At 42.1% G+C, this 24,065-nt stretch overlaps 1 protein-coding gene across 2 annotated transcripts; it reads left to right on the top strand.

Annotated features, from left to right (window-relative positions):
- The first annotated feature begins 1,547 nt into the window (after positions 1-1,547).
- col8a1b (collagen, type VIII, alpha 1b) lies at positions 1,548-23,951 on the top strand. Of its 2 annotated transcripts, none has more exons than XM_020042102.2 (4): positions 1,548-1,621; positions 10,931-11,127; positions 19,063-19,366; positions 20,118-23,951. In XM_020042102.2, exons 3-4 carry the CDS (start codon positions 19,066-19,068, stop codon positions 22,064-22,066), a joined length of 2,250 nt encoding a protein of 749 aa, XP_019897661.2. In that variant the 5' UTR covers positions 1,548-1,621; positions 10,931-11,127; positions 19,063-19,065; the 3' UTR covers positions 22,067-23,951. The 2 variants fall into 2 exon arrangements, with proteins under 2 accessions (XP_019897661.2, XP_019897660.2); XM_020042101.2 differs by having other exon boundaries at positions 19,063-19,378.
- The last annotated feature ends 114 nt before the right edge of the window (positions 23,952-24,065 follow it).

Below are 24,065 nucleotides of genomic sequence, written 5' to 3'. Positions count from 1 at the left end.
TTTTGATTACAATGTACAAATACACAATTTTATTCTTGGGATTTGTGTTGAACTTACATTCACTGTTCATTTAAATTAGACTCTGTGGCAATTCTATTGAGAGTAAGCTCAGCTGACATACAGTATGGTATTAGCACCCACCTGTTAGCATTTGTCATACCCATTAACTGATGAGTAGCTAGTATAAAATAAATTAATCACAAAACAGGAAGCAGACATTAATAATGCTTCATGCATACCAGATTTCTGGTGCCTCAGATTGACATAATCACATCTTGGCCTTGAGATGTAAGCACATGCAGGCTAACTACATGGATAGGAAGCATGGGTAGGTATGATCTCAATGTTTCCATTCAGCTGGTGGCTGTTTTTACTTGATATGTAATGAAAGATAATCTAGTCTATAATGCATCAATACAAACAGCATGAGTGGTCCATTCTAGACACCATAATGTGACACAGGTGGGGAAATAGTGGGATGTGGCCAAAGTGAAGTAGGATTACAAAAGAAAAGATGTTTAAGGGAAATACATAGACGTTTGGCGTGGATGGCTGTGTGTATGTGTATATACAGGTTTTACTCTCCTGGTGGAGTCCAAATAGCCATGCAAGAACAATAAAATATAGACAGTTTTATATTATTTGGGGATTTTTCTTGCCCTCAGTGAGGAAGCAAATGACTGTTTTAGGCTTACAGGTTAGGTTTAGGGTGAAAGGGTTAAGATCAGTTGAACAGGTTGGTGGAAATATGATTTTGTATGTGCACAGAGGCGTGTCTGTGTAAAAGAAAGAGTGAAGTGGCACATCAGCACAGCCTATTTGTATAATTACTTTAACAAGAGCGCCCACAGTGGACGTGAGACGGATGCAATCGGAGGAGTTGACAGTGAAATCGGCGGTGGTTAGGATAATGTTTTCTCGATAAACATGAACAGCACGGGGAAGACATGGCAAACGACAATATTACAACACAAACAAAAACATATTTTCAATACTGCATCAAATTTGAAACAGCTGTTCTTTCGCTGTGTCCTTTTGACTTGAAGGTTTGCAGCAGCACCGCTGAGGTCTTCTGTACTGCAGTGCGAGCCTGCCCAGTGGAGAAACACAGGGAGATACCACCCTCAGATCTCCATGGGCCAAAGCACATCTCACCCTAGAATGTCATCACACCAAAAATGTGTTTCAAGGATGGAAATGAAAGATAATCGAGAAGCTCCTTACTTGTGGTTTGTTGTTGGGATGACGGGGCTTGTGTCTCTACACCTCTCGTCTCTCACCTCCATTTTCTCTCTTTCACTCCACACTACTAAAGAATATCCCTTCTTTCTCCTTTTTTGTCTCTATCACCTATCTTTTCTTCTATTCTCTCTCATTCTCTTTCTTTCATTCTTTAGCTCTTCACTTTCTCTCTCTCTCCTTAAGGTAATTATCTCTCTCTCCTAAGGGTGATTAGCTTTCCTCTTTCCCTCTGCCCACCTTCTCTGAGGAGAACTCCTCTACATTAGCTCCACCCACCTGCACATAAAGCTTAGTCAATGCTGTCTGCTTCTGTTCAGAGGTCTGTGGCACACTTCTCTAACTCCAGTGATAGATCCTCGCAACAGGCACGCTGACCAAGGTAAGGACATCTGAACGTTTTACTGTAGCAGGAACATCTGGTCCGTCAGAACTAACATGGCTGCTATTATTATTATGATTGGAAGGATTTGAGGGACTTTGGGGTTTATCGAGAGTGTGTTTTCTTACTTTCTAGGCTTGGTACCACCTGACTATTTGGTGCTTTTAATGTCTGCATTTTTCTCCTTCGGTCACTTTGTGTGTATTGGCATGGGTATCGAGGGAACGGAGTGAGATTCGTTGCACGTGTCTAGGTTGTTTTGAACTTTGTGGTTCCAATTAAGTTGGGAGGGGAGCAGAATATGCAAGGAGTGAATTCAGGCCAAATCGTTCAGTATTTATAGAGGCTTTTTGTAAGAGGCTAATTGAAAAATATTGCACGAGGATAACCCAAAATCTTGCAATGATAATCCAAAGACAACAGGAAATCAGAAACTGTCATGCATGTTCTGTATAAATCAAGAGCTTAGAATGTTAGAGGTGTTAACTGTCAATCTGGTTAGACAGTACGCTGTTACAAGATAACATGTGCAACGTGATGTATTAGAATGGTAAAGCCAGCTCCTGGATAATATTCAAATAGTTCAAATAGTTCAAGTCCTTCCAATAGTATTCATATTATTCATATTCATATAATTCGTTCAGCATGTTGTAGATATGGGTCAGCCGCAATAGAGAACAGTCCAGTGAGAATGGAGGTAGAAAGAAGCTGTTGAACTGAAAAGCCCATTGAAAACGTACCTACGCACAGCTTACATTTGATGTAATGTCCGGTACATGTAAAGTAAGAAGGCCCAGTGTGCATCAATGACTGTATAGCTCTCCGATTCAAAATGGACACCCCAATGCTCCGACCTTTATGGAGGGAACCTCTCAGGGCACTGTGGCAGCGTGTCTGACTATCTGCTGTGAAGCCTGAGTGAGGCCCAGAAAGCAGCCTGGGCAGCGGGTTGGCTCTCTACCCTGCTCCAACCGCAGTACCTGTTGTGGTCTTAGACAGCACAGCCATTCCAGAGATGGGTGGATGAATCCTTTGGAATTCAACCTTTAGGTTGGCTCACACTCTGTGTTATGTGAGCTAAGAATGATACCCCTGCAATGTCCTGGCCAAACCTCTGTTGAGCAGTCACAGTGGAGTGTTCGCTGTCCGTTTGACTCACACATCCTATCTACGATGAGTTGAAAGGAATCACACCTGGTGACTTCATCAACCCTGGCCACAGACAGACAAGTGACTGTGCATATATTATAAAGGGTCACTGCCATTATTTATTTTTTTTGGGGGGGGGGGTAAACACATTGAAATGAAATTCCCAAACCCACTTTCAACATATTTGAGGGAAAAAAATTAAATGTGCAACTGCTACAGCACAAGGAGAAACCATTTAATGAGTAGCACCCGTGTGTCTCTCTCTCTGTCTCCCCTCCGCTAACACCGTTTTTGCATGGCTCAGGGGAATGTGGAGTGGGATCACACAGCTGCAGTGGCTATGATTCGAGCACACGTGTCCCGAACCCCTACTGTATGTGGAACAGTAGCACTCCAGTCCTAGCAGCTAAATCAGCAAGCCCTGTTCCATTCCACTACAGCATTCTGGTCAACACGTCTTTATTAGCTTATCGGGATATCGCACCCGCTGAATCGAGGTATTCATGGTGAATTAACTAATATTATTTGGAAAATAACTTGAAAGTCCTGTGGATATCTAAAATAAAATAGCTTGAAGGTTATTGGTGAACCTTACCACACTAATGTTGAATTATTTATGTGTTACACTTGTAGTTTTTTGCTTGTAACTATTTCAAATGTCTGTTATATATACATGTTAATGTTATTTAAAGGTATGTCAACTGTGAATCATTTCTCAAAAACTTCATGGCTATCATGGCTGATCTGTATAATAATAATGTAAGTTCTCTCCAACGTCCATCATGTTCCACATTCTCATCAGTATCCTATTTGGTCCATGGCTATACTCCTCTTTTTGAGATGACCAATGATCCTGGGTTGTGTTTCATGGCTGGGATAACATGTAACATGTTTTAGCTGTGATAAAAACATTGTATTAACATATTGTTCCATAGAACTGCTTTGTAATAACATGGTCAAGGTTAGACAGTTTTTTTTGTGAAGAGAACATTTATGATAGAAATCTTTATTTATCATGTTCATGGCTGCTGCTGATAACAATTGTGTGTGTGTCTGTGTGTGTCCATTTATACACACACACACACAGCCACTGGCTCATCAAGACTACTTTGACATGGTTTAAATTCTTTTAACAAAAGGAAATAGTCACCAAGTACTTTACAGATACCAAAGCCTTCACAACCGTGAGATGGCTTCTTGTCTTCAGGTCATCCTGTTTGTGGCCCTCTTGACCCCCTGTTGACCCTGACCCATATTATGACATCCTATTCATCCCTGCTCTGAACTGTGTACATGTCATCGCTGTTGCTCTCCCCTCTGGAGGCAGAGAACTCAATCCAGCTTCGCTCTCAGTGATTCCTATGGCCCGGCTCTGTAAAGAGAGTGCCTGTGTGTGAAGGAATGCTGGAAACGGCCTAGCACGCACACAGACAAACACGGACGGCCTCGTGACGCGCAGGACAACGGGAAGTGCTGGCAAAAGCGCCGACCTTTGCAGGGCAGCTATGCGGGCTGCTGAGAGCTGGGGAATAGAGTGATGTTTGTGATGGGATAAATCACATCGGAACAGGACAGATGGATTCACACGCGCGGGCTGAGAGTGGTGGGGGGGGGGGGGAGTCGGGGGTGCAGGAGTAAGACAAAGACAAAGGTTCCGGAGAGAGTTAGGTAGGATGAAAGGATTGAAACCCCTGCGGCTACCAAAACAGCTGCTGTAAGAATGGGCCACCTCATCCTCAAACAATCGCCTGATGGAGCAAACAGGCCTTGTTCTTTCTCTCAGTCTTTCCCTCTCTCTCTCTGTCTCCTTTTTTTTTTCTTCCCTCCTTTTTCTTTCTCTTTCTCCCCCCCATCTTTCAGTTTTTCTATCTCTGTCCTTTTCTTCCTCTGTCCGTTCCTCATCCTTGGCCTCCCACTGTCCCCCTGCTGCCCGAGGGTCTTCGCCGCCAGACGAGCTCACCTGATTCCTGAATGCACAGGGAACACACACAGGTGAGAGCAGGGGAGAGGATTAGGTCCCGGTGTGTTTTACAGTCCCCAGATGTGCACTTGGCTCTTGCTAGGCTCCGTCAGCTGATCGTACATTCCTGCGGGTTGTCTGAAATCGGTGGCACGGCTCTCTCTTTGAAACTCCAGGATTAGGCTGCTGATAGGGGCCCATTCAGACACTCGTCTTCCATCCAACACACTACTCACCGTTTCGCGCGGGCATCGGCGCACCACGCACAGAGTGGGACAGAGGGAGGGAGAGCCCTCGCATAAGTTCACTGGATAGGGAGCGAGCTCCACATTTCCAGGGGTTATCTGCGCAAAGAGGTTTGCCAAGGTGTCTTTGTGTACGGTATGCAGAGTCTGGCAATGACAGGTTAACTCATCGATCTGCATCAGTTTTTTTGGGAAGTCCGAGGTAAAAAAAAAGAAAATCTGCCCCATCCTGAAGGGATCAGTGAGCCAAAAGGGTGACGTCGTTATCACAACAGAGCATAAGACGATCACCTTCTGCTAGGCACCGGCCAGAGCACGGAGGAAGGAAACTTGGATCTGACATCAGTTCATCCTCATCAAATCCTAAACCTATCTGTTACAGAGGAAAATGCAACGCTGACCTTGGCTCTGTGTAAAGGGGCAAATTCATCCTACGCAGGGAAGGAAAGAGAGCACACAGATGTACTGCACGTCCACGGGAAGGTGTCAGACATTTCCCTTCGGTATTCTGAGAGGAATTTAACAGGGCAGCTTTGTAAGAATAACAGTACTTTGTCTCCAATCACCCAGCCTACCTTTGTATTTGGAGAACATGACCCGCAATTAACTTAAACTGTGCAGGCTTGATTTCTGGAACCGACACATGCAAAACGGCATCAAGTCAAGGCTCGTACCTGCCAAACATGTGGTAAAAAGGAAAATCCTTCTTTTGTTCTCTCCGTTTGTCCTCCCTCTTGTTCCATAGAATGTGTTTAACCTACTAACCATTTGACCCTGTCTCTGTCATTTTAATCTCCAGTCTTAAAGTCTTAATCAGTCATATACATCACACACAGTGTGTTGAACATGACAGAATGAAAAAAGAAAACGACTCCTTTTTCTTCATCCCATTTTTCTGTTTCATCCCGTTTCTGCCTGATTTTTTCTGTTCGTTGAAGAAGAACTGTGAACATTGGAAATTCCTCTGGGGTATTTGAGAGGATGGTTCCTCTATGCTGCACATTGTTTATACAAGTTTTAAACAGAGCCTTCTATTTATCACCTCAACATTGTTAAGATGCAAGTCCAAAGTTCAGATCACTGGAAAATATCATATTATCCCCAATAACCCCATAATTTGTTTTCTTTTTTTGTGTTTAAAAGAAGTCTATTGTTTGTTCCCGAATAAAAAACAAAACATGTCTGAAGTCTGTGGTGGATCAGGTATAGAGACGTAGCGTGTAAGTAAGTCTGTAGTTGGGTTTGAATCAGACACAAGGCGTGTTGGAAATAAGTCTGCTGTTTGGTCAGAATCAGGAAGAAGGCGTTTCTTTTATTTGGACAGTTACAGATAGGGTCCTGTATTGTCAACGCAAACATGTGTCAACGTGTCATGTTCACGTTATGGAGAAATATTAGGCCAAGGGGGGTGCCGTCGAAACATCGAGGCCAGGCCCGACCACAGCCTATTAGAGAAGCGCATACTGAACGCTCTCCACGACATGGTTGGTATTCAACATGCTTTCCCTCTTGATCCCCTTTTGTTTATCAAGAATTAAAGTTACCATCTGGAAGCAGTCAGGGAAATACAGAGGAGAAATGGAAATTTGATTATTGTCAAACCCCTGAGTCGGGGCTATAAAAGAGTAGTGGCTCGGTACCAAGCAGACACTGCTGCGGATCTGTTGGCAAAGGTGGGAGAAGAAAGACATCTTGTGGTAGAACGGGAACGGCCTTGGTTGCATTATCGTCGTTTCGCATCGCTCTACACATCACTGGTTATTATCTAGGTATTGACAGAGGGGCTGGAAAGATAGGTTCCGCTTTGGCAGCCCGCTGAAGGAATACTGTACGTTTCTAGATGTTTGACTGACTTGTTATTCCAAAAGCAAGCCCCAGAGAACAATGTGAGAATTTTATTGCCGCCATGTGAATTTGATAAATAAATTGGGACGGGGGGGGGGGGGGGGGGGGGGCGGGGGGTGTGGGGGGGTAAGAGCAGGTTGCTTTTGCAGCTGAGTACTTGGACCCGGCTCGGGTTGTTGGACTCTGAGTGCGCTGTGCGTCGGGCCTGGACTCCCTAGCGGGGCCAGTCGTTCTGTCTCCTCTGCCAAACTGAGAGAGCAAGCCAAAGAAGACGGATCTCGCGGCGCCCTCCCCATTGGTCCGTCTCGAATATCCCTTGGAATTTCTAACACTGTGAACTGATCGGTTGATTTGTGAGTGGACTGCGTGCAGACTGGACCCTGTGCCTGTTTACTATAACGCAACACCTGTCTGAGACCCCCAGTACTCCGGTCCTCTTTAACTCAGGGTTTCTGGCCCTTACTATCCACAGCGGGAGTGTTTAAAGTGCACTCCAAGTTTTAAATTAACTTCAGATCTTGACTTTTGGTCTTGTACATGAAATGGGATGTTTTTGGTCTGGTTGCTCACAGCAGGCCCACACATTACCTAGTCCACGGAGGCTAGCTGTTTGTTTCTTTTTTGTTTGTTTATTTTCGCTGTTATTATTGTCGTTCTCCTCAGTAACAGCTTATTTCTGGGTCATATTCATAAGAATGAAAGGCAGTCTCCGCACCCTCAGGATCAATGCAGCTTTCAACGCAGGATCAACACAGCTTTCAATTAATTATGAAGAAAACTACATTGATCCTGAGTGTGCTAAAATCATGTATTTTACCTCTAACCTCCAACTATTTTCTCCTCTGTCATCTCTCTTCATCTTCTGCACCTCAGCTACGGACAGGTGTGCGACAGATTGTCTGAAGTTGGGAATATATTTTAATTGAAACCACTTAGAACTGTCTGACCTGACCAAAAAACACAAAACCACTCATGAAATCTGGGGATTTTTCACTGATCTTTGGGCAGCTCTTTGTTCTCTGTCCTCTGTCCATGGTACTGGATAGGTACAATGCAAAAAAAAAAACTTTGTTTCCTTCAGAATTATACTTAAAAAAAAGGCAGATGTCTTGGTTTTCCCACTTAACAAATGTTTTTGTTTGATCTGAAATCTTCTTAATCCGAAAGTCTTTGAGTAATATGCTAAATATGAAGCCTGAAGGGGTCAACACATCTAACTCGCATGGATCTACGTGCAAATGTGCATGTGGGTGGAGTCATATTTTTGGAGCAGTGGAGCAAGTTTTGGTAATGTAACACCATCGCAAAACGTGGCCAACCTTGGCTATTGGACTTAGGCCTTCTGTGGGGGGAAAATATGCTTGAAAACATTGTATGGAACTGAATAATCAAGAAAAATCACACAATCACAGCATCACTTATTTGCTTTATGTGCCTGACATATAATCCAGCACTAACGCAAGAGAATCAATGCTTTTTGATGACATCCTAAATGAATCGAACAGGCCTGAAACAGAGAAGGGGCACAGTAGAGGTTGAGCGTGCGTAATTTGGTTAGAGAGCAGAATGTTTAAACAGTCCACCTAATCACCGCTGTAGCCTACAACTTGCTGTTGAAATGTCGAGCGGGGAAATGAAAGATGAACGCTCGAAGGGGAGTGCCCAGTGAGCTACTCTGGACTGGTCTTCGGGTAGCAAGACAACAGTATCTTACCAGCTCAGAAACATGTGAACACAGGGCGTACCGTGATGGTATGGTGTTCCACACCTGTACTAACAAAACTGCGACAGTCTTGAAGAATAATTGGAGACGGCTAGTCGCAACAGTGACGTCATCCGTTCCATGTAGGCTAGGCACAATTTATAATAGATAAAGCTTTCATGCAAAAGAATGCAAACTGTCTGCCGGTATTTTCTGATAACATGCTGCATTCATCTTGCCATAAATTTTCACAATATTCCCCTTGCCTTTAGAGCTCATACCCCCCCAAAATATCAATGACCCACCACCATGCTTCACAGTGGGGATGGTATTCTGTTCACTATGGGCCTTGTTGACCCCTCTCCAAACATAGCACTTTTGGTTGTGACCATAAAGCTCTATTTTGGACTCATCACTCCAAATTACAGTGTTGTCGGGCATATGGTAACCAAGCTTTTTGGTGGCATTGGCGCAGTAAAGGCTTCTTTCTGGCAACTCGACCATGCAGCTCATTTTTGTTCAAGTATAGTCGTATTGTGCTCCTTGAAACAACCACACCATCTTTTTCCAGAGCAGCTTGTATTTCTCCTGAGGTTACCTGTGTGTTTTTCTTTGTATCCTGAACAATTCTTCTGGCAGTGTGGGCTGAAATCTTTCTTGATCTACCTGATCTTGGCTTGATTTCAAGTAGTCCCTGAATTTTCTACTTCTTAATAAGTGATTGAACAGTACTGACTGGCATTTGCAAGGCTTTGGATATCTTTTCATATCCTTCTCCATCTTTATACATTTCCATTACCTTGTTATGCAGGTCTTTTGATAGTTCTTTTCCCAATGGCTTAGTATCTAGCCTGCTCAGTGCATCCACGTGAGAGCAAACAAACTCATTGATCATTTATACACAGACACTAATTGCAATTTAAAAAGCCACAGGTGTGGGAAAATCACATTTAATTGCCATTTTCACCTGTGTGTGTCACCTTGTGTGTCTGTAACAAGGCCAAACATTCAAGGGTATGTAAACTTTTGCCGGGGCCATTTGGGTGATTTCGGTTATAATTATAATTTTAAAAGGAGCCAAACAACAATGTGATAATAAATGGCTTCATAAGATCACTATCCTTAAATAAAATCAAAGCCAAAATGTCTGCCAGAGCATGCAAACTTATGAGCACAACTGTATATATTGCCCCACTCCCATTCATATAGAGGCGATAGCAGAATTATACATTCAGTATGATCAAATGTGATAGAGACTAGCAGTGTAACCTACAACATTATCTCAGTTCCGTGGTTGATGGGATGCTTTAAAAAGTATCCGTCAGTGGTGTAACTACATCATTATGTGCCCCTATGCAAGAGGGTTTTGTGAGTGTGTGTACTGGCCAGAATGTGCATTAGCCTAGCATTCACAAACTGGAGCCAAGGACTGCGTGGGCAGTAGGTTCTCACAATGTGGAATGTAAACAGGGCCTTGTCTGCAAATATCTAGGGGGTCCAGACTGCAGGGTCCTGTTTGAAAATATTCAAGGAGCAAAGTTTGCAAGACCCTGTCTGGAAAAATATTTAGTGGTCCCAGCATGCTGGGTTCGGTCTGTATTTATCTATAAATCACGACTAAGTGTTTGTCCCCTCCATGATCACACATTTTTTTTGCTACACTTTTTTACTTATTTTTCTTTTCTTTCTTGGACAATTTTGAGTGGATTTCTGTGCATTGCTTTGTTCGGAGGGCAATGGCACGTGATGCTTGTGTTACTTACTAGGACTACGTCTCAAATGGCGCTGGTACTTTTGATCTGGTAAGCTGGTCTTCTTGTAGTGTAGTGAACAGGGAACAGTGTGCCAATTGGGATACTAGCTAGCATGTGTTCAGCATTGTGCTCCAGCAGCTCACTCTGAATTCTTGACTTAACACTCCTCCCTGGGCCAATCATATTTTGGCATTTGTTTAAGTGAATGGATGGCTAAAGGAAAGGGGTGTAGGACAGGCACAACAGAATGTTCCAGATGCACGGGGGAATAGAAATCACAGTTTGCACTGAAAATGCAGGCAGTCAAGAAGAACGGGGACTCACCAACCTCCCATTATTTTTAATAACATTTAATAATTATTTTTATTTAACAGACAGAATATTCTTGAACTTTTTAATTATCAGCTCATTTCCAACATACCCAAAATTTAAAAAATTAAGGTATTGATTTATTTTTGTTGCCAAAAATGTCAAGCTTATGGCCATGTCACTAGTTCTCTCCACGTGCGGAAGTAGCATTCAGCTACAGAAATGTACATGCAGAATGACAACCAAGTTGTGCTGGGCAGAGAAATGGAGGTGGCAGATGTTTAAACCCCTGCCAACAGATATAAATAATGGCAGGATCTTTCATTTATCCTTGTTGTGTTTCAGGGCCCTGGACTGCACTGCACTGGACCACATTTGACCTGTCATCTGGGTCCCGGACAGTCTCATGTTTCAGGCAATCCCAGACCCCAACGCAGCCAATCACGGAGGTGAAATATAGCGAGATTAGCAGGCTAAAGGAGAAAGCAGGTTACGTGGTCACCGTGACAGCCCCTTTAGTGTGAGGTGAAGACACCCTGAGGGTAAGATGAGAACGCTTTGTTTGTCTGGTTAAGCCTGGAGCCTGGAGTCAGATCATGGCCGATGGAAATGGAAGTCCACTTCAGAACCTTTGCAGTCTTGTTTTAGCACGTGTTCAACAGAGATGTACAGTGAGAGAGAGAGAGGAAAAGACTGACTGAGAGAAAGAATGTTATGAAACTAATTTATCTAATCTTTCTTAATGCAGCTACTTGGGAGGGCACCTCGGGGGGGGGGGGGGGGGGTAAAATAAACATCTCCAGTCCATAAGTAAATGCTTTGATCTGTCCGTTCAGCGGAGGGAAACGTACAGTCATTCACGCCTCACGTTTATTATGGTACCAATCACTCGGCAGCATTGTACAGGTCTCCGTTAGTCACTATACATTTTTAAAGGGTTAGTGTGCCAGTGAAAGGCACACGGGGCCCAAGCACGCGCGCCAACACACAATATAGAGTTAGGTTCTCAAAGACCTCTTTCTAATCATCTCCCGTTTAGAAGCATGTGCTGCCTGTGTGCAATAAATACATCTGGAGTTAATGTTTATTTGTACCAACGAGGCAATGGAAAAAAGAGGAGTGGACGTAAAAGGATGTGATCGAGATTAGGAAGGTGTTTGGTTTTTACCGTAGATGGTTGTACAACTTTTACTGAAAGAGACATTTTAAATATATAAATGTATAGTAACAATATTGGCGAGGAAGCCACACCAGAAATTGGAGGGATTTTCATGAGCAGTGGCGGTAATATATTTTTTTTTTACCGGATTACATTACCACAGCCTCTGATGTTTAGGGCCACAGCCAGTTAAATGGACACAGCAGTGTTTACAGTCTGGTGGGAAACAATCAAACCTATAGTAAATATGCAAAAAAAATTGTATGACTGAATTTTTTAGTAGTGAAATAGATACACAAGTATCAATTCTGTTCTTTTATGTTTTGGTATGTTAGTATCTATCCATTCTATGTTTGAAACTGTTTGTTAGTTTAATTTCTTCTAATAAAACATACATGAATAATAAACTGATAGTTTTATTTGAGGCCAAAAAGAGCAGTTATTGTTCCTCTTTGTTTGCTATATTCCACCTCTGAACTGAACTGATGTCGTCTACAGTGTAACTGCCTCAGTGTTCTCAAATGTTATTCTCTTTCAGTCTGAGTCCACATGTTCCTAAAACCTGCCATGTTTTTCAACAAAACTCCATAGGCTAAACGTGCCTTTCAGAATAGCATTAGTAGCCCGTGTAAATGTTTTGAACCAGGCTAAATACATAATGACATGTTTAAATTATGTTATTGTTAACATGTTTCAGATTTAATTTTATATTGTCTATGTAGCCAGTGTGCCACATGGGCGTGGTTAAAGACACGCATTCTGCTCAAGAGACACAGGTTGCTTAACCAGGATGTTGGCCCCAGAAACACAGCTCAGAGTAATAATGGGTACACATGCTGTTTCCTAATGATGTCTTCATAGCATCTGTCAATACAGTGCTAATGTTTGCCTTGTAGTAGACAAGACAGATGTTAGAGACGAGCAGCGGTATATGTACAGTGGTAAGAGAGAGTATTTCTCTATTTTATCTAAACTAATTTAATAAAAATAACATGAACAATGTATATGTATTATTTACACATCGAGCAAACTGATCAAATATTCTGTTATTTTCTGGATTAATCAGCTAATCTCACTTATTTTATCATGACTATCCATAATGAGGATAGCAACTACATAACTGTAGAATTGTGCCGTCCTCGGTTCTGACAATGAAAGTGACCCTAAATGGCACTAGGCCAAACCTGATCCAATAAAACACACAATAAAATGCAAATGTTTTTGTAAAGTCTGATATTCTCATTGCACGTGAAGAATTATAAAACTGTTCCTCAATACCCTTTTTGGGTTTGCACCCCTTTTCCAACAAAGAAATAATTGAATATTGGTTACTTTCCCTAACAAACTATAATTGTGTCTGTGTTACTAATTAAATGAGCTGCACTTTTTCTTGCATTGTCTTACATAAAGATGCGATCACATTTCAGGTCAGAATGCTAAAGGGTTCTGAAACATGTCCCTAACCTCTCCTTCGCTGCAGATGAGGGTGAAGATGAATTTATTGGTCTTAGCGCCCTCCTGTGGTCAGAGAGATTAACCAAACAAATCAAAGATAGGTGCCCACCTTTCAACTTTCCACTGTTGTTTTATAAACACACCCAGGGCAGTTTAAGGGGTAGTCATGTCAGACATGTGTTAATTAAATTATGCAGCAACCCAGCATCGTTGAGTCTAATAAAGATTGCATCACTGAAATCTGGCCTGATACATTTTTCTATTTACACAATATAGTGTTAATGGAGTGAATATGGTTTCAAAAATACTGCTGGGAATGGATATGGCTCCACTCAAGTTGTTGCTGTGAGAATGAACAGAGTAAACAAATTATTATTTTTTTCCCAATGCTCATTGGTCCACACCGACATGGTGTGCAACTGCTTGATGTGTTTATTATAATTATATTATTTTAATAGTGGCGGTTGGAATGATAGGGGTTCATTCATGGGATTTTCATGTGTAACTCATCATCCTAATGTGTAACTCATCATTCTTTTCTGGGGAGAAGAACCCATCCAGCGCAGCAGTCGAAAACCAATTCCAAACTCTTTAACAAATGGCTGATGTTGCTATTAAACACTGAACCAAAATAACCTGAGGGAATTAAAGGAATTTCTGTCGAAGGATTAGTTTAGAAAGTCATCAACGCACAACACACGTCCATCCACACTACGACAGGTTGGGGATCGTTGGTGTTGATATTTGTCCAACTTCTCGAGTGTGAGTTGAAATGCTGAATTTTTTTATATCAAAACTTTCCCACACACACTCTCAGAGAATGAGGAAATCAGCTATTATTGACAAAGACCCTGGAGGAATTAGGGTTAGGTGCCTTGCTCAAGGGCAGATTGTTAACCTTGCTGGCTTAGTGATTTGAACTTCCAACTGCTAGACTACCTGCCGCCCCTGTGGGATATATCTATACACCCACCAGCCATAACATTATGACCACTGACAGGTGAAGTGAATAACACTGATGATCTATGTAAATACATACACCGATCAGCCATAATATTATGACCACTGACAGATGAAGTGAATAACACTGATGATCTATATAAATACATACACTGATCAGCCATAATATTATGACCACTGACAGGTGAAGTGAATAACACTGATGATCTATATAAATACATACACTGATCAGCCATAATATTATGACCACTGACAGGTGAAGTGAATAACACTGATGATCTATATAAATATATACAACGATCAGCCATAACATTATGACCACTGACAGGTGAAGTGAATAACACTGATGATCTATTTAAATATATACACCGATAAGCCATAACATTATGACCACTGACAGGTGAAGTGAATAACATGATCTATATAAATACATACACTGATCAGCCATAATATTATGACCACTGACAGGTGAAGTGAATAACACTGATGCTCTATATAAATATATACACCGATCAGCCATAACATTATGACCACTGACAGGTGAAGTGAATAACACTGATGATCTATTTAAATATATACACCGATCAGCCATAACATTATGACCACTGACAGGTGAAGTGAATAACACTGATGATCTATTTAAATATATACACCGATAAGCCATAACATTATGACCACTGACAGGTGAAGTGAATAACATGATCTATATAAATACATACACTGATCAGCCATAATATTATGACCACTGACAGGTGAAGTGAATAACACTGATGATCTATATAAATATATACACCGATCAGCCATAACATTATCGACCGAGTCGACCTTCTTAGGGAGTTTTTCCTAGCCACTGAAATTCAACACTACTGTTGTTTGCTCCTTGGGGTTTAAGGCCGGGTGTCTCTGTAAAGCACTTTGTGACAACTGCTGTTGTAAAAAGGGCTTTATAAATACATTTGATTGATTGATTATGACCACTGACAGGTGAAGTGAATAACACTGATAATCTATATAAATATATACACCGATCAGCCATAACATTATGACCACTGACTGGTGAAGTGAATAACACTGATAATCTATATAAATATATACACCGATCAGCCATAACATTATGACCACTGACAGGTGAAGTGAATAATCTTGTTATCATGGCACCTGTTAGTGGGTGGAATATATTTTAGGCAACAAGTGATCATTCTGTCCTCAAAGTTGATGTGTTAGAAGCAGGAAAAATGAAATCTGAGCGACTTTGACAAGGGCCAAAATGTGATGGCTAGACGACTGGGTCAGGGCATATCCAAAACTGCAGCCCTTGCGGGGTGTTCCCGGTCTGCAGTGGTCAGTACCTATCAAAAGTGGTCCAAGGAAGGAAAGCGGTGAACCGGCGACAGGGTCATGGGCAGCCAAGGCTCATTGATGCACATGGGGAACGAAGGCTGGCCCAGACAAGCTACTGTAGCTCAAATTGCTGAAAAAGTTAATGCTGGTACTGATAGAAAGGTGTCAGAACACACAGTGCATTGCAGTTTGTTGCGTATGGGGCAGTGTACCCGCAGACCAGTCAAGGTGCCCATGCTGACCCCTGTCCACTGCAGAAAGTGCTTACAATGGGCACGTGAGCATCAGAACTGGACCACGGAGCAATGGAAGAAGGTGGCCTGGTCTGATCAATCACGTGGATGGCCAGTTGTGTTTGTATCGGTTTCCTGGCACCAGGATGCACTATGGGAAGAAGGCAAGCTGGCGGAGGCAGAGTGATTCTTTGGGCAATGTTCTGCAGACCATTTGCACCCTTTCATCGCAACAGTATTCCCTGAAGGCATCGGCAGGATAATGCTCCCTGCCACAAACCAAAAATGGTTCAGGAATGGTTTGAGGGACACAACGAGTTCAAGGTGTTGACTTGGCAAATTCCCCAGATCTCAATCCAATCGAGCATCTGAGGGATGTGCTGGACAAACAAGTCTGATTCATGGAGGCCCCACCTCGCAACTTACAGGACTTAAAGGATCTGCTGCTAACGTCTTGGTGCCAGATACCACAACACACCTTTAGAGGTCTAGTGGAGTCCGTGCCTCTGGTTCAGGGCTGTTTTGGTGGCAAAACGGGGACATATACAATATTTGGCAGGTGGTCATGTTGTGGCTGATGATGTTATAATAATAGGTCTGCAAATGTTCTCAATCAATATATGCCTTTTCCCAGTCTGGTGGCTTTTGCAATCTTTAATGGAGTGATTATAAGCACATTTATTCATATATTCCCAGGCCTAGAGCTCCATTTCTTGCAGTATACACAAAGAATTTGCAATTGAAAGTACAAAACGTGAACGTCAGAAAACATCTGTTGGCTGAGAATATGTGAGATGACACATTGACATTTCCTTACTGGTAAGTGGAGGGCCTGTGTAACACCAGTGGCAGCGGCCTACTGTCTGTGGCTCCGACAGGCTAATGACTCTGGGCCTAACGGTACAGTGTTCATTTCACAGACATCATCGTAAAGGCGTGAGGGTCTGGATAAATGCTACGTTGCTTTCAATAGTAATGGAATCAATAGTTTCCATTATTCTCCTGGAGTGGATATAATTTAGAAATTGCTTTTTTATTTTCCAGAATATTGGTCTTTTTCAACCTCAGTTAACCAGAGACCTTTTGAAAGAGGTTAAATTAATACAACTGGTGATATTACTGACATTTGGCAAACTCTGAATGTCAAAGTGTTCTCTGGCTTTGACCGTCCAATGTTTCGACACCCTATTTTCATCGTCTCAAAGATAACGAAAGGTCAAAGAGGAATATTTTTTTAGGACATTTCACTTTGGCTGGAGATAACAAATGTGACTTTGTTGCCATGCTTCCTTGTTTTCGGAGACATGTCTGGCGTGTGGGCTTTATGGATTCCCTGCTGTTCTCTCCTGTTCAAAGTATGGCCAGACTTATTCTTACGAAAGCCATGGAGAATCATACCTTGACTGGACAGAGTGAGGTCATTTTATCCATTGGTTACTGAATAGACAAACAATACATTCAACTGTTAGGAAAGTAGAGGTATTTTAGCCAAGTCAAACTATGAATTTTCTTGATTCAGGTGCTATGGTAGTTTATGGTCCATGTTGATGTTTACAAGAGCAACACGTGCCAATTATCCATTTGGTCACTACTTTCCCTTTGTGCAGATGATGTCACCTGAAATTCCATGGAACATCAGACAGTTCTCTTCAAACCCACACAGGCATTGATCTACTGCAATGCAGGGCCTGCCAGAAAACATGTGGCTCAGAAGGATTTACCCCAGCACTTTCCAGCCTCTTCACCTTTGATTTAGGCAAGGTTGCCTAACAGGCAAGGTTCCGGTCTTGACCAATCCTTGCACAGAAAGAAAAATTTTTTTCAGTCTAATCAATTACGCTAAATGCTACTACCAACAGCAGCGGCAAAGCCTAGCTTAGTATACTCCCTGTCCTACTGGGAAGTATACAGGATGTGTTCAAGTATTCGTAACCATTCTTTTTGAAAAAAATTTAACAATATGTTACATATTCAAACTTGGACTGACTCGTTTTTTTCAATCCACAAATACTATCATAAGTAATCGAAAAGCATGATGCATTTTTATGTAGCTCATAGTTGCATATGACAGGAATACACAAGGTTTATGTGAATAAAGCTAGCTCAGCCAGGGGTCATTCTTGAATTGCGGTTGTAGTTGCCTGGTAACATTATGAACAAAGGTTTGATCATGTAAATTCCTTTAATGTTTTTGGAAAGACAAAATACTACCTTAAATGATTCATTAGTGTTTCCATAGTTTATGTTATTAACTATAATGTTATCACAATGGTAGCAAAAGTGAATTAACAAAACATATTAGCTGATTTAGAATGAGAAGGTGTACATTTATTAATTTTACATATAAAATAATATTTTTCCAGGAATGTCATGCTCAAATGCCATCCTAATTCAGGAGTGAGACTCGTTGAGTTTAACTGTCCAAAATCAAGTTGCACTCTTTGTCTGCATATAGTCTGTCATTATAATGTAAGGTTTTCATCCTTCTCAATGCCTGGATTTTTTCCTAAATTATGTAACCTGCTAAGAAAAACTCTGGTCCCATCACACCCAATGTTAAACATTTTCACAACAGATGAATCAAGTTACAGATAAAGTTATATGCTTTTCCACCATACCACTCTGGGACCTTTGGTGCCACCCGACAGTGTTTCACAAGCCTCTTCAATCACTTCTTTCCCCATTTACACTGGGCTACGCTGCACTCGCTCCATAATTGAGACTCATAGTAATTATTTGAAGGAGTTTCAGGTCAAATTTTCTCTCAGAGATGCAAAACACATCCCTCCATTAGAACTAGAACTGACATCCCCGACAACAAGGTACACTCTCAACCAGTAACTCAAAACCCCACCTCTAAATATTAGTGTTATGGTTTCAGAGCCAAAAATGTCTGCCCTTGAAGGGTGGCCTGCTGCCCATTCTGGCAGTTGTATCCAAACAATAAATCAAACTCAAAGCCATGTAATTTAAGTTGTCAGAAGTATTTATTATCTGTTCTGCAAAGTGATGGCTTTTAAAATGTTTCAGGGTATGGTATGATCAAAATATTTGGCTATCCCTTATTGTGTACAGCCATATTGTTATGTTGTGCATCGTGAGAATTCACTATAAAATTCTAAATAACACACTAATCATAGTCATGATTCCTATAAACTTTGGAAAGGAATCATTGCTTTGCTGCAGTAGACCTACTGCCATACATGTTTTTCTAATATATCTGTCAGAATACCTTTGTCTAATGTGTTCTATAGTCCTGACATTCATACATGGTTAAGGGCCTATTTATGTGAAGTATTCTGCTGACCAGCACATTCTCTCTCCTATAGAACATGGACCTGTCCCTCCCCTCTACATACCTCCTGGCGGTAGCAATCCATCTGTGTCTAATACTTGGCCATGCCCACGGGGGGGCATATTATGGGCACAAGCTGCCGCAACACCTACCACTGCAGCATCAGCCCATGCAACCGATACCTCACATGTCCCTGGGAAACGGTTATGGTAATGGGGATGGCCAGCCCCCGCAACAGTACCCAGGAAAAGAGATGCCACAGCACATGCAACATGGCAAAGAGATACCATATGCACCACAGTATGGGCAGGAACTTCCACAGATACCACCCAATAAGGGTAGGGGCAAAGGTAACATTTGAACAGCTGAAACATAGTTTGTTGTCTTGAAGTGGATAAGACTCAGAAAAATGTTACGTGAGCCAAAGATTTGTAAGTTATTATATATCCTGTGTATTTCAAATATTTATTTTTTAAATGAAGTACTGGCCTTAGGTTCAAAGGAAAAGCAACATGGAGACGCAACATGGAGACGTAAGGTTAAACCAGACTTAGACGATCCATAGACATGTTGCAGTGCTGACACAAAACAATTACCCACTCTTTGATGAGTTTAGTAAAATTCAGAATACCTCATAGATTCTTTACAGAGTTTCTCCTACCTTCGCCAAAGCAAACATTATCTCTCTTTGCATCTGCAGGAAACATAATCTGCATGGGTTGTAAAAACAATAATTTACATTCTTGACAAATCACATAAGGTGAAATAGGCAAAAGAAAATACCTTATCCCATAAGTAACCCATCCTACATAAGCGTATTTTGACTGTTTCTACAATCAAGCAAGGAACAGAGAAGCCAGTTAGAAACATTTGAAAGTGAATAAATGTATAATGCTTTAAACATCCACTCTCATAATTCCATGTTCAGACAATATCATCAGCTATTTGCATTTGGCCATTATAAAAGACCATTGTTTGTCTATTATCTTATACTAATTGCTTTGCATTATAATTGGTCAGATGTGCTTAGGTTTCGTCAGTCACTGACTCAAATCAGTAATTCATGGTAATATATGTTGACTTCCACAGGTCAGATGTACCCCATTAATGGGAAAGGCCCTGCAGGACCACCACCTGAGGATATGGGACTACAGGGTCCTGGCCCCGAGGGGCCACAAGGACCTCAGGGCCCCCCGGGACCACAGGGTCCCCCAGGGATGCCTGGTCAAGGGATGGCTGGCCCCCATGGAAAGCCAGGCCCGCCGGGTCCCCAAGGGTATCCGGGGATAGGGAAACCTGGATTGCCTGGAATGCCTGGTAAACCTGGTGGAGCTGGCCAGCCAGGTCCAAAGGGCGACCTTGGTCCTGGTGGTGATGTAGGACCAATGGGAATTCCTGGGGGGCCGGGTCTTCCGGGGCCCCCAGGGTTGCCAGGTATTGGTAAACCAGGGGGCCAGGGACTTCCAGGACAGCCTGGGCCTCGAGGAGAACCTGGACACAAAGGTATACCTGGACTCCCTGGTCTTCCTGGACCTAAGGGAGACAAAGGGATTGGCCTGCCAGGATTGCCGGGTTTGAAAGGACCTGGTGGACCACCTGGGCCTTCTGGTCAAGGGGGCCTGCCAGGGATTGGTAAACCAGGTTTAAATGGACTACCAGGAATGCCTGGGGTACCAGGAAAACCAGGCCCACCAGGGGAAGGAGGATTTGCTGGGCCACCAGGTGAAGGGGGGGAACCAGGACCACCAGGGCTACCAGGGATTGGTAAACCAGGGCAAGACGGATTGCCAGGACAACCAGGGTTCCCTGGCAGGAAAGGGGAACCAGGCCCACCAGGTTTACCGGGAGGACCAGGCCTACCTGGTTATGGCAAGCCAGGATATCCTGGATCAAAAGGAGACAAAGGACATGGAGGTTTGCCTGGCGCTCCTGGCCTGAAAGGAGACAAAGGACATGGAGGTCTCCCAGGTCAAGAAGGCCTTCCAGGACCCAGTGGGCCACCAGGCCTGCCAGGTCCCATTGGACCACCTGGAGGTCTTGGTTTTCCTGGTCCAAAGGGGGAAATTGGCAATGGAGGGCCAAAGGGTTTTCCAGGTCCTAAAGGTGAGCCGGGCCCTCCGGGGCTTCCAGGACAGGGTGGATATCCTGGAGATGGTGGCCAACCAGGGCCAAGAGGTTTCCCAGGGCCAATGGGTCCAAAGGGGGACCAGGGCCACAAAGGGTTACCTGGTCTCCCAGGAGTTCCTGGAATATCTGGTCCAAGAGGAGAAAGTGGAATGTCTGGAGAAAAAGGTCACCAAGGACCAAAGGGAATCCCAGGAAATGTAGGTCCAGGTGGCCCACTTGGTCCTCCTGGTCTTCCTGGGGCAAAAGGTGAGCTTGGTCCACCAGGAAAACCTGGCTACCCCGGGGAAGGAAAACCTGGTGTTCCGGGGCCCTTAGGCCCCCCAGGGAAACCTGGCCTCAGTGGACCGCCTGGTCAGCCTGGACAACCAGGACTACCTGGCCCTCCTGGCCGACCTGGACCCCCTGCCCAACTTTCTGGTCTTGGCGAAATCCTCCCTGAAATGGGTCCTGCTCTAGAAGGTCTTCAACAAGGCCATTACAAGAAACCAAAGAATGGAGGGGAAAGAAACGCCCTAGAGATGCCTGCATTCACAGCTAAACTCACAAATCCATTCCCTCCTGTTGGCTCACCTGTCGTTTTTGACAAGCTTCTATACAATGGCCATCAAGACTACAACCCTGAAACTGGCATCTTCACCTGTACCATACCAGGAATCTATTACTTTGCTTACCACGTCCACTGCAAAGGAGCGAATGTGTGGGTGGCGCTAGTCAAGAACAATGAGCCAGTGATGTACACATACGATGAGTACAAAAAGGGCATCCTGGACCAGGCTTCAGGGAGTGCTGTGCTCCCATTACACCAAGGAAACACTGTGCATGTACAGCTTCCATCTGATCAGGCAGCAGGACTTTATGCTGGTGAATATGTCCACTCTTCATTCTCTGGATATTTATTGTACCCAATGTAAAAAAATTATCAACAACCAAATAAGAAAAACAATGTTTTTTACACCACAGCCTACTACATATATGTTTTATTAGTGTTTTGCTAACTTTAATGTTGAACTCAACAGTGACACGTTGTTCAATGGTGAAAACTACTACTTAGCTAAGAAGTATTCCATTCATTTGTGATTGCAATACGCTATAGTATGCTTCTAAAATTCTATTGCAATATTACATGCCTGACAAAAAATAAATACAACATTGTTCTGTAAAACTTTTAATTTCCCACAGAAATTAATTTGCCAAAGCCCTCAAATAAATACAATCTAAGATGTCAGCACATAGACCCGTTTCTGTGTTTACAAGTATTGCTTCAAGAGGGCATTGTTTGCGCATCATGATTGCAGAAACACCACCAAGCACAGTAATCAATGGTTACTGATAAAACAAGTAGCGTTAAATATAATTGCACCTAGTGAGCAAGACAGTGAGAGGAAGCTTAAGTTTTTCACTATGTTTTAGGAATATTACATGTCAGTAACATGGCACGACTGAGACTGCTTCTCCAGTAAACTTGCAAAATAATGGGAGCAGCTTGAAGGAACAATATACACTGATGGACAACCCAAAGAAATGATGGGTCTATAATACGAATATCGACGTCATCACTTGAATATGAAGTCACTTAATTGTGTAACATGTAAATAATGTTTTTTGACATAGTGGTTACATTATAGCTTACTGGATATATCATAGTGATTCATCAATACGCTTTCTGCTACAGCTCTGTGACAGCTGGTCAGAAAAACTGCCCAAAAAGCTATAGTAGACAATGAATGCAAACAATAATGTTCTCCCTGAAAAAAATATCAAAACAACAATTATTTTCAGTTAGATAAGTAGGAAGGTGTCGTGTCATCATTTCAATAATTCCTAATTATTTGGTTAGATGGGGACTATTGTAAATTAGTTACATGTTGTTTTGCTTTGGGACAATGGGGCTTGGTATAGTTGGCAAGCTTAGTTTCAATTGAACAACTAGTTGTGCTAAACATTTTTACAAATATGTTAGTTTCTGGTCATCATTTACAAGTTGGTTACATTGGTTCCTGCATTAATTTGGATCCAAGGTGTGCCCACATCCTGCCAGACATCAGTGTCAAAAAATAAATAGAAATTAAAACCTTTTTTTGATATTCCTAACATGTACATCTAGTTATGTGAATATACACAATTTGTTTGTTTTTTATATTGCATATCAGATTTATATTACATGCGTTCAGTATATCAGTTTTCACATTCTAACAGTCATAGCCATATCATGATGTCACTAATTGGCTATCCTTCTACCCCAAGGTTTCACCAGGGAAGAATAAACCATCAACATATATTATGTATATGTGTCATGCATACATACTTAGCACAGAATTCGTCTAATGTCTAGACATTTCAGAGGACATTATATATCAGTTACATTTGGCACATAATAAACACTGTTAAAACATTCTCTGTATGTATTAAGATGTATTGTTCCCAGTTAACAATACATGCACTTTTTTAAGTTTGTCCATACCTTCTTTGAAATCCTTTAACCATTTTTATTTATTGAATTTCATAATTGGTATTGTTGCTGGTTTCACTGTTTGGAATCTCAAATAAAACAAATTTGTATACTGCATGTAGTGAATACATTTGGTTACAAGTTGCCCAGTCAACAAAACGTAACAAAATAAGGTATAGAGTTGAAGGGGTGAATATTCAAAAAAAAAAATATGCACAATCAGTAATAACAAATTGATCACACTTCTTTAAGGTATTTGTCAGTATTTCTCTTTGTAATTTATTTGTTTTACTACTGATTTTGCCTGCAATTGTAAATGTGCATACCTTAAAGGGTTAAATAAATCAGACCTAAGAATAGTGCTAAACATAGTATCTTAGTATAACGTTTTTGGTACTCTTATTGATGTTTTTCTAAATAAAGATAATGTAATAAAATACATTTTTGCTTCTTTGATTACT

Source organism: Esox lucius, chromosome 22, assembly GCF_011004845.1.
Source record: "Esox lucius isolate fEsoLuc1 chromosome 22, fEsoLuc1.pri, whole genome shotgun sequence".
Lineage (NCBI taxonomy): Eukaryota > Metazoa > Chordata > Actinopteri > Esociformes > Esocidae > Esox > Esox lucius.
The sequence above is the reverse complement of the archived record's forward strand: the minus strand, read 5'-3'. Positions and strand labels throughout refer to the sequence as shown.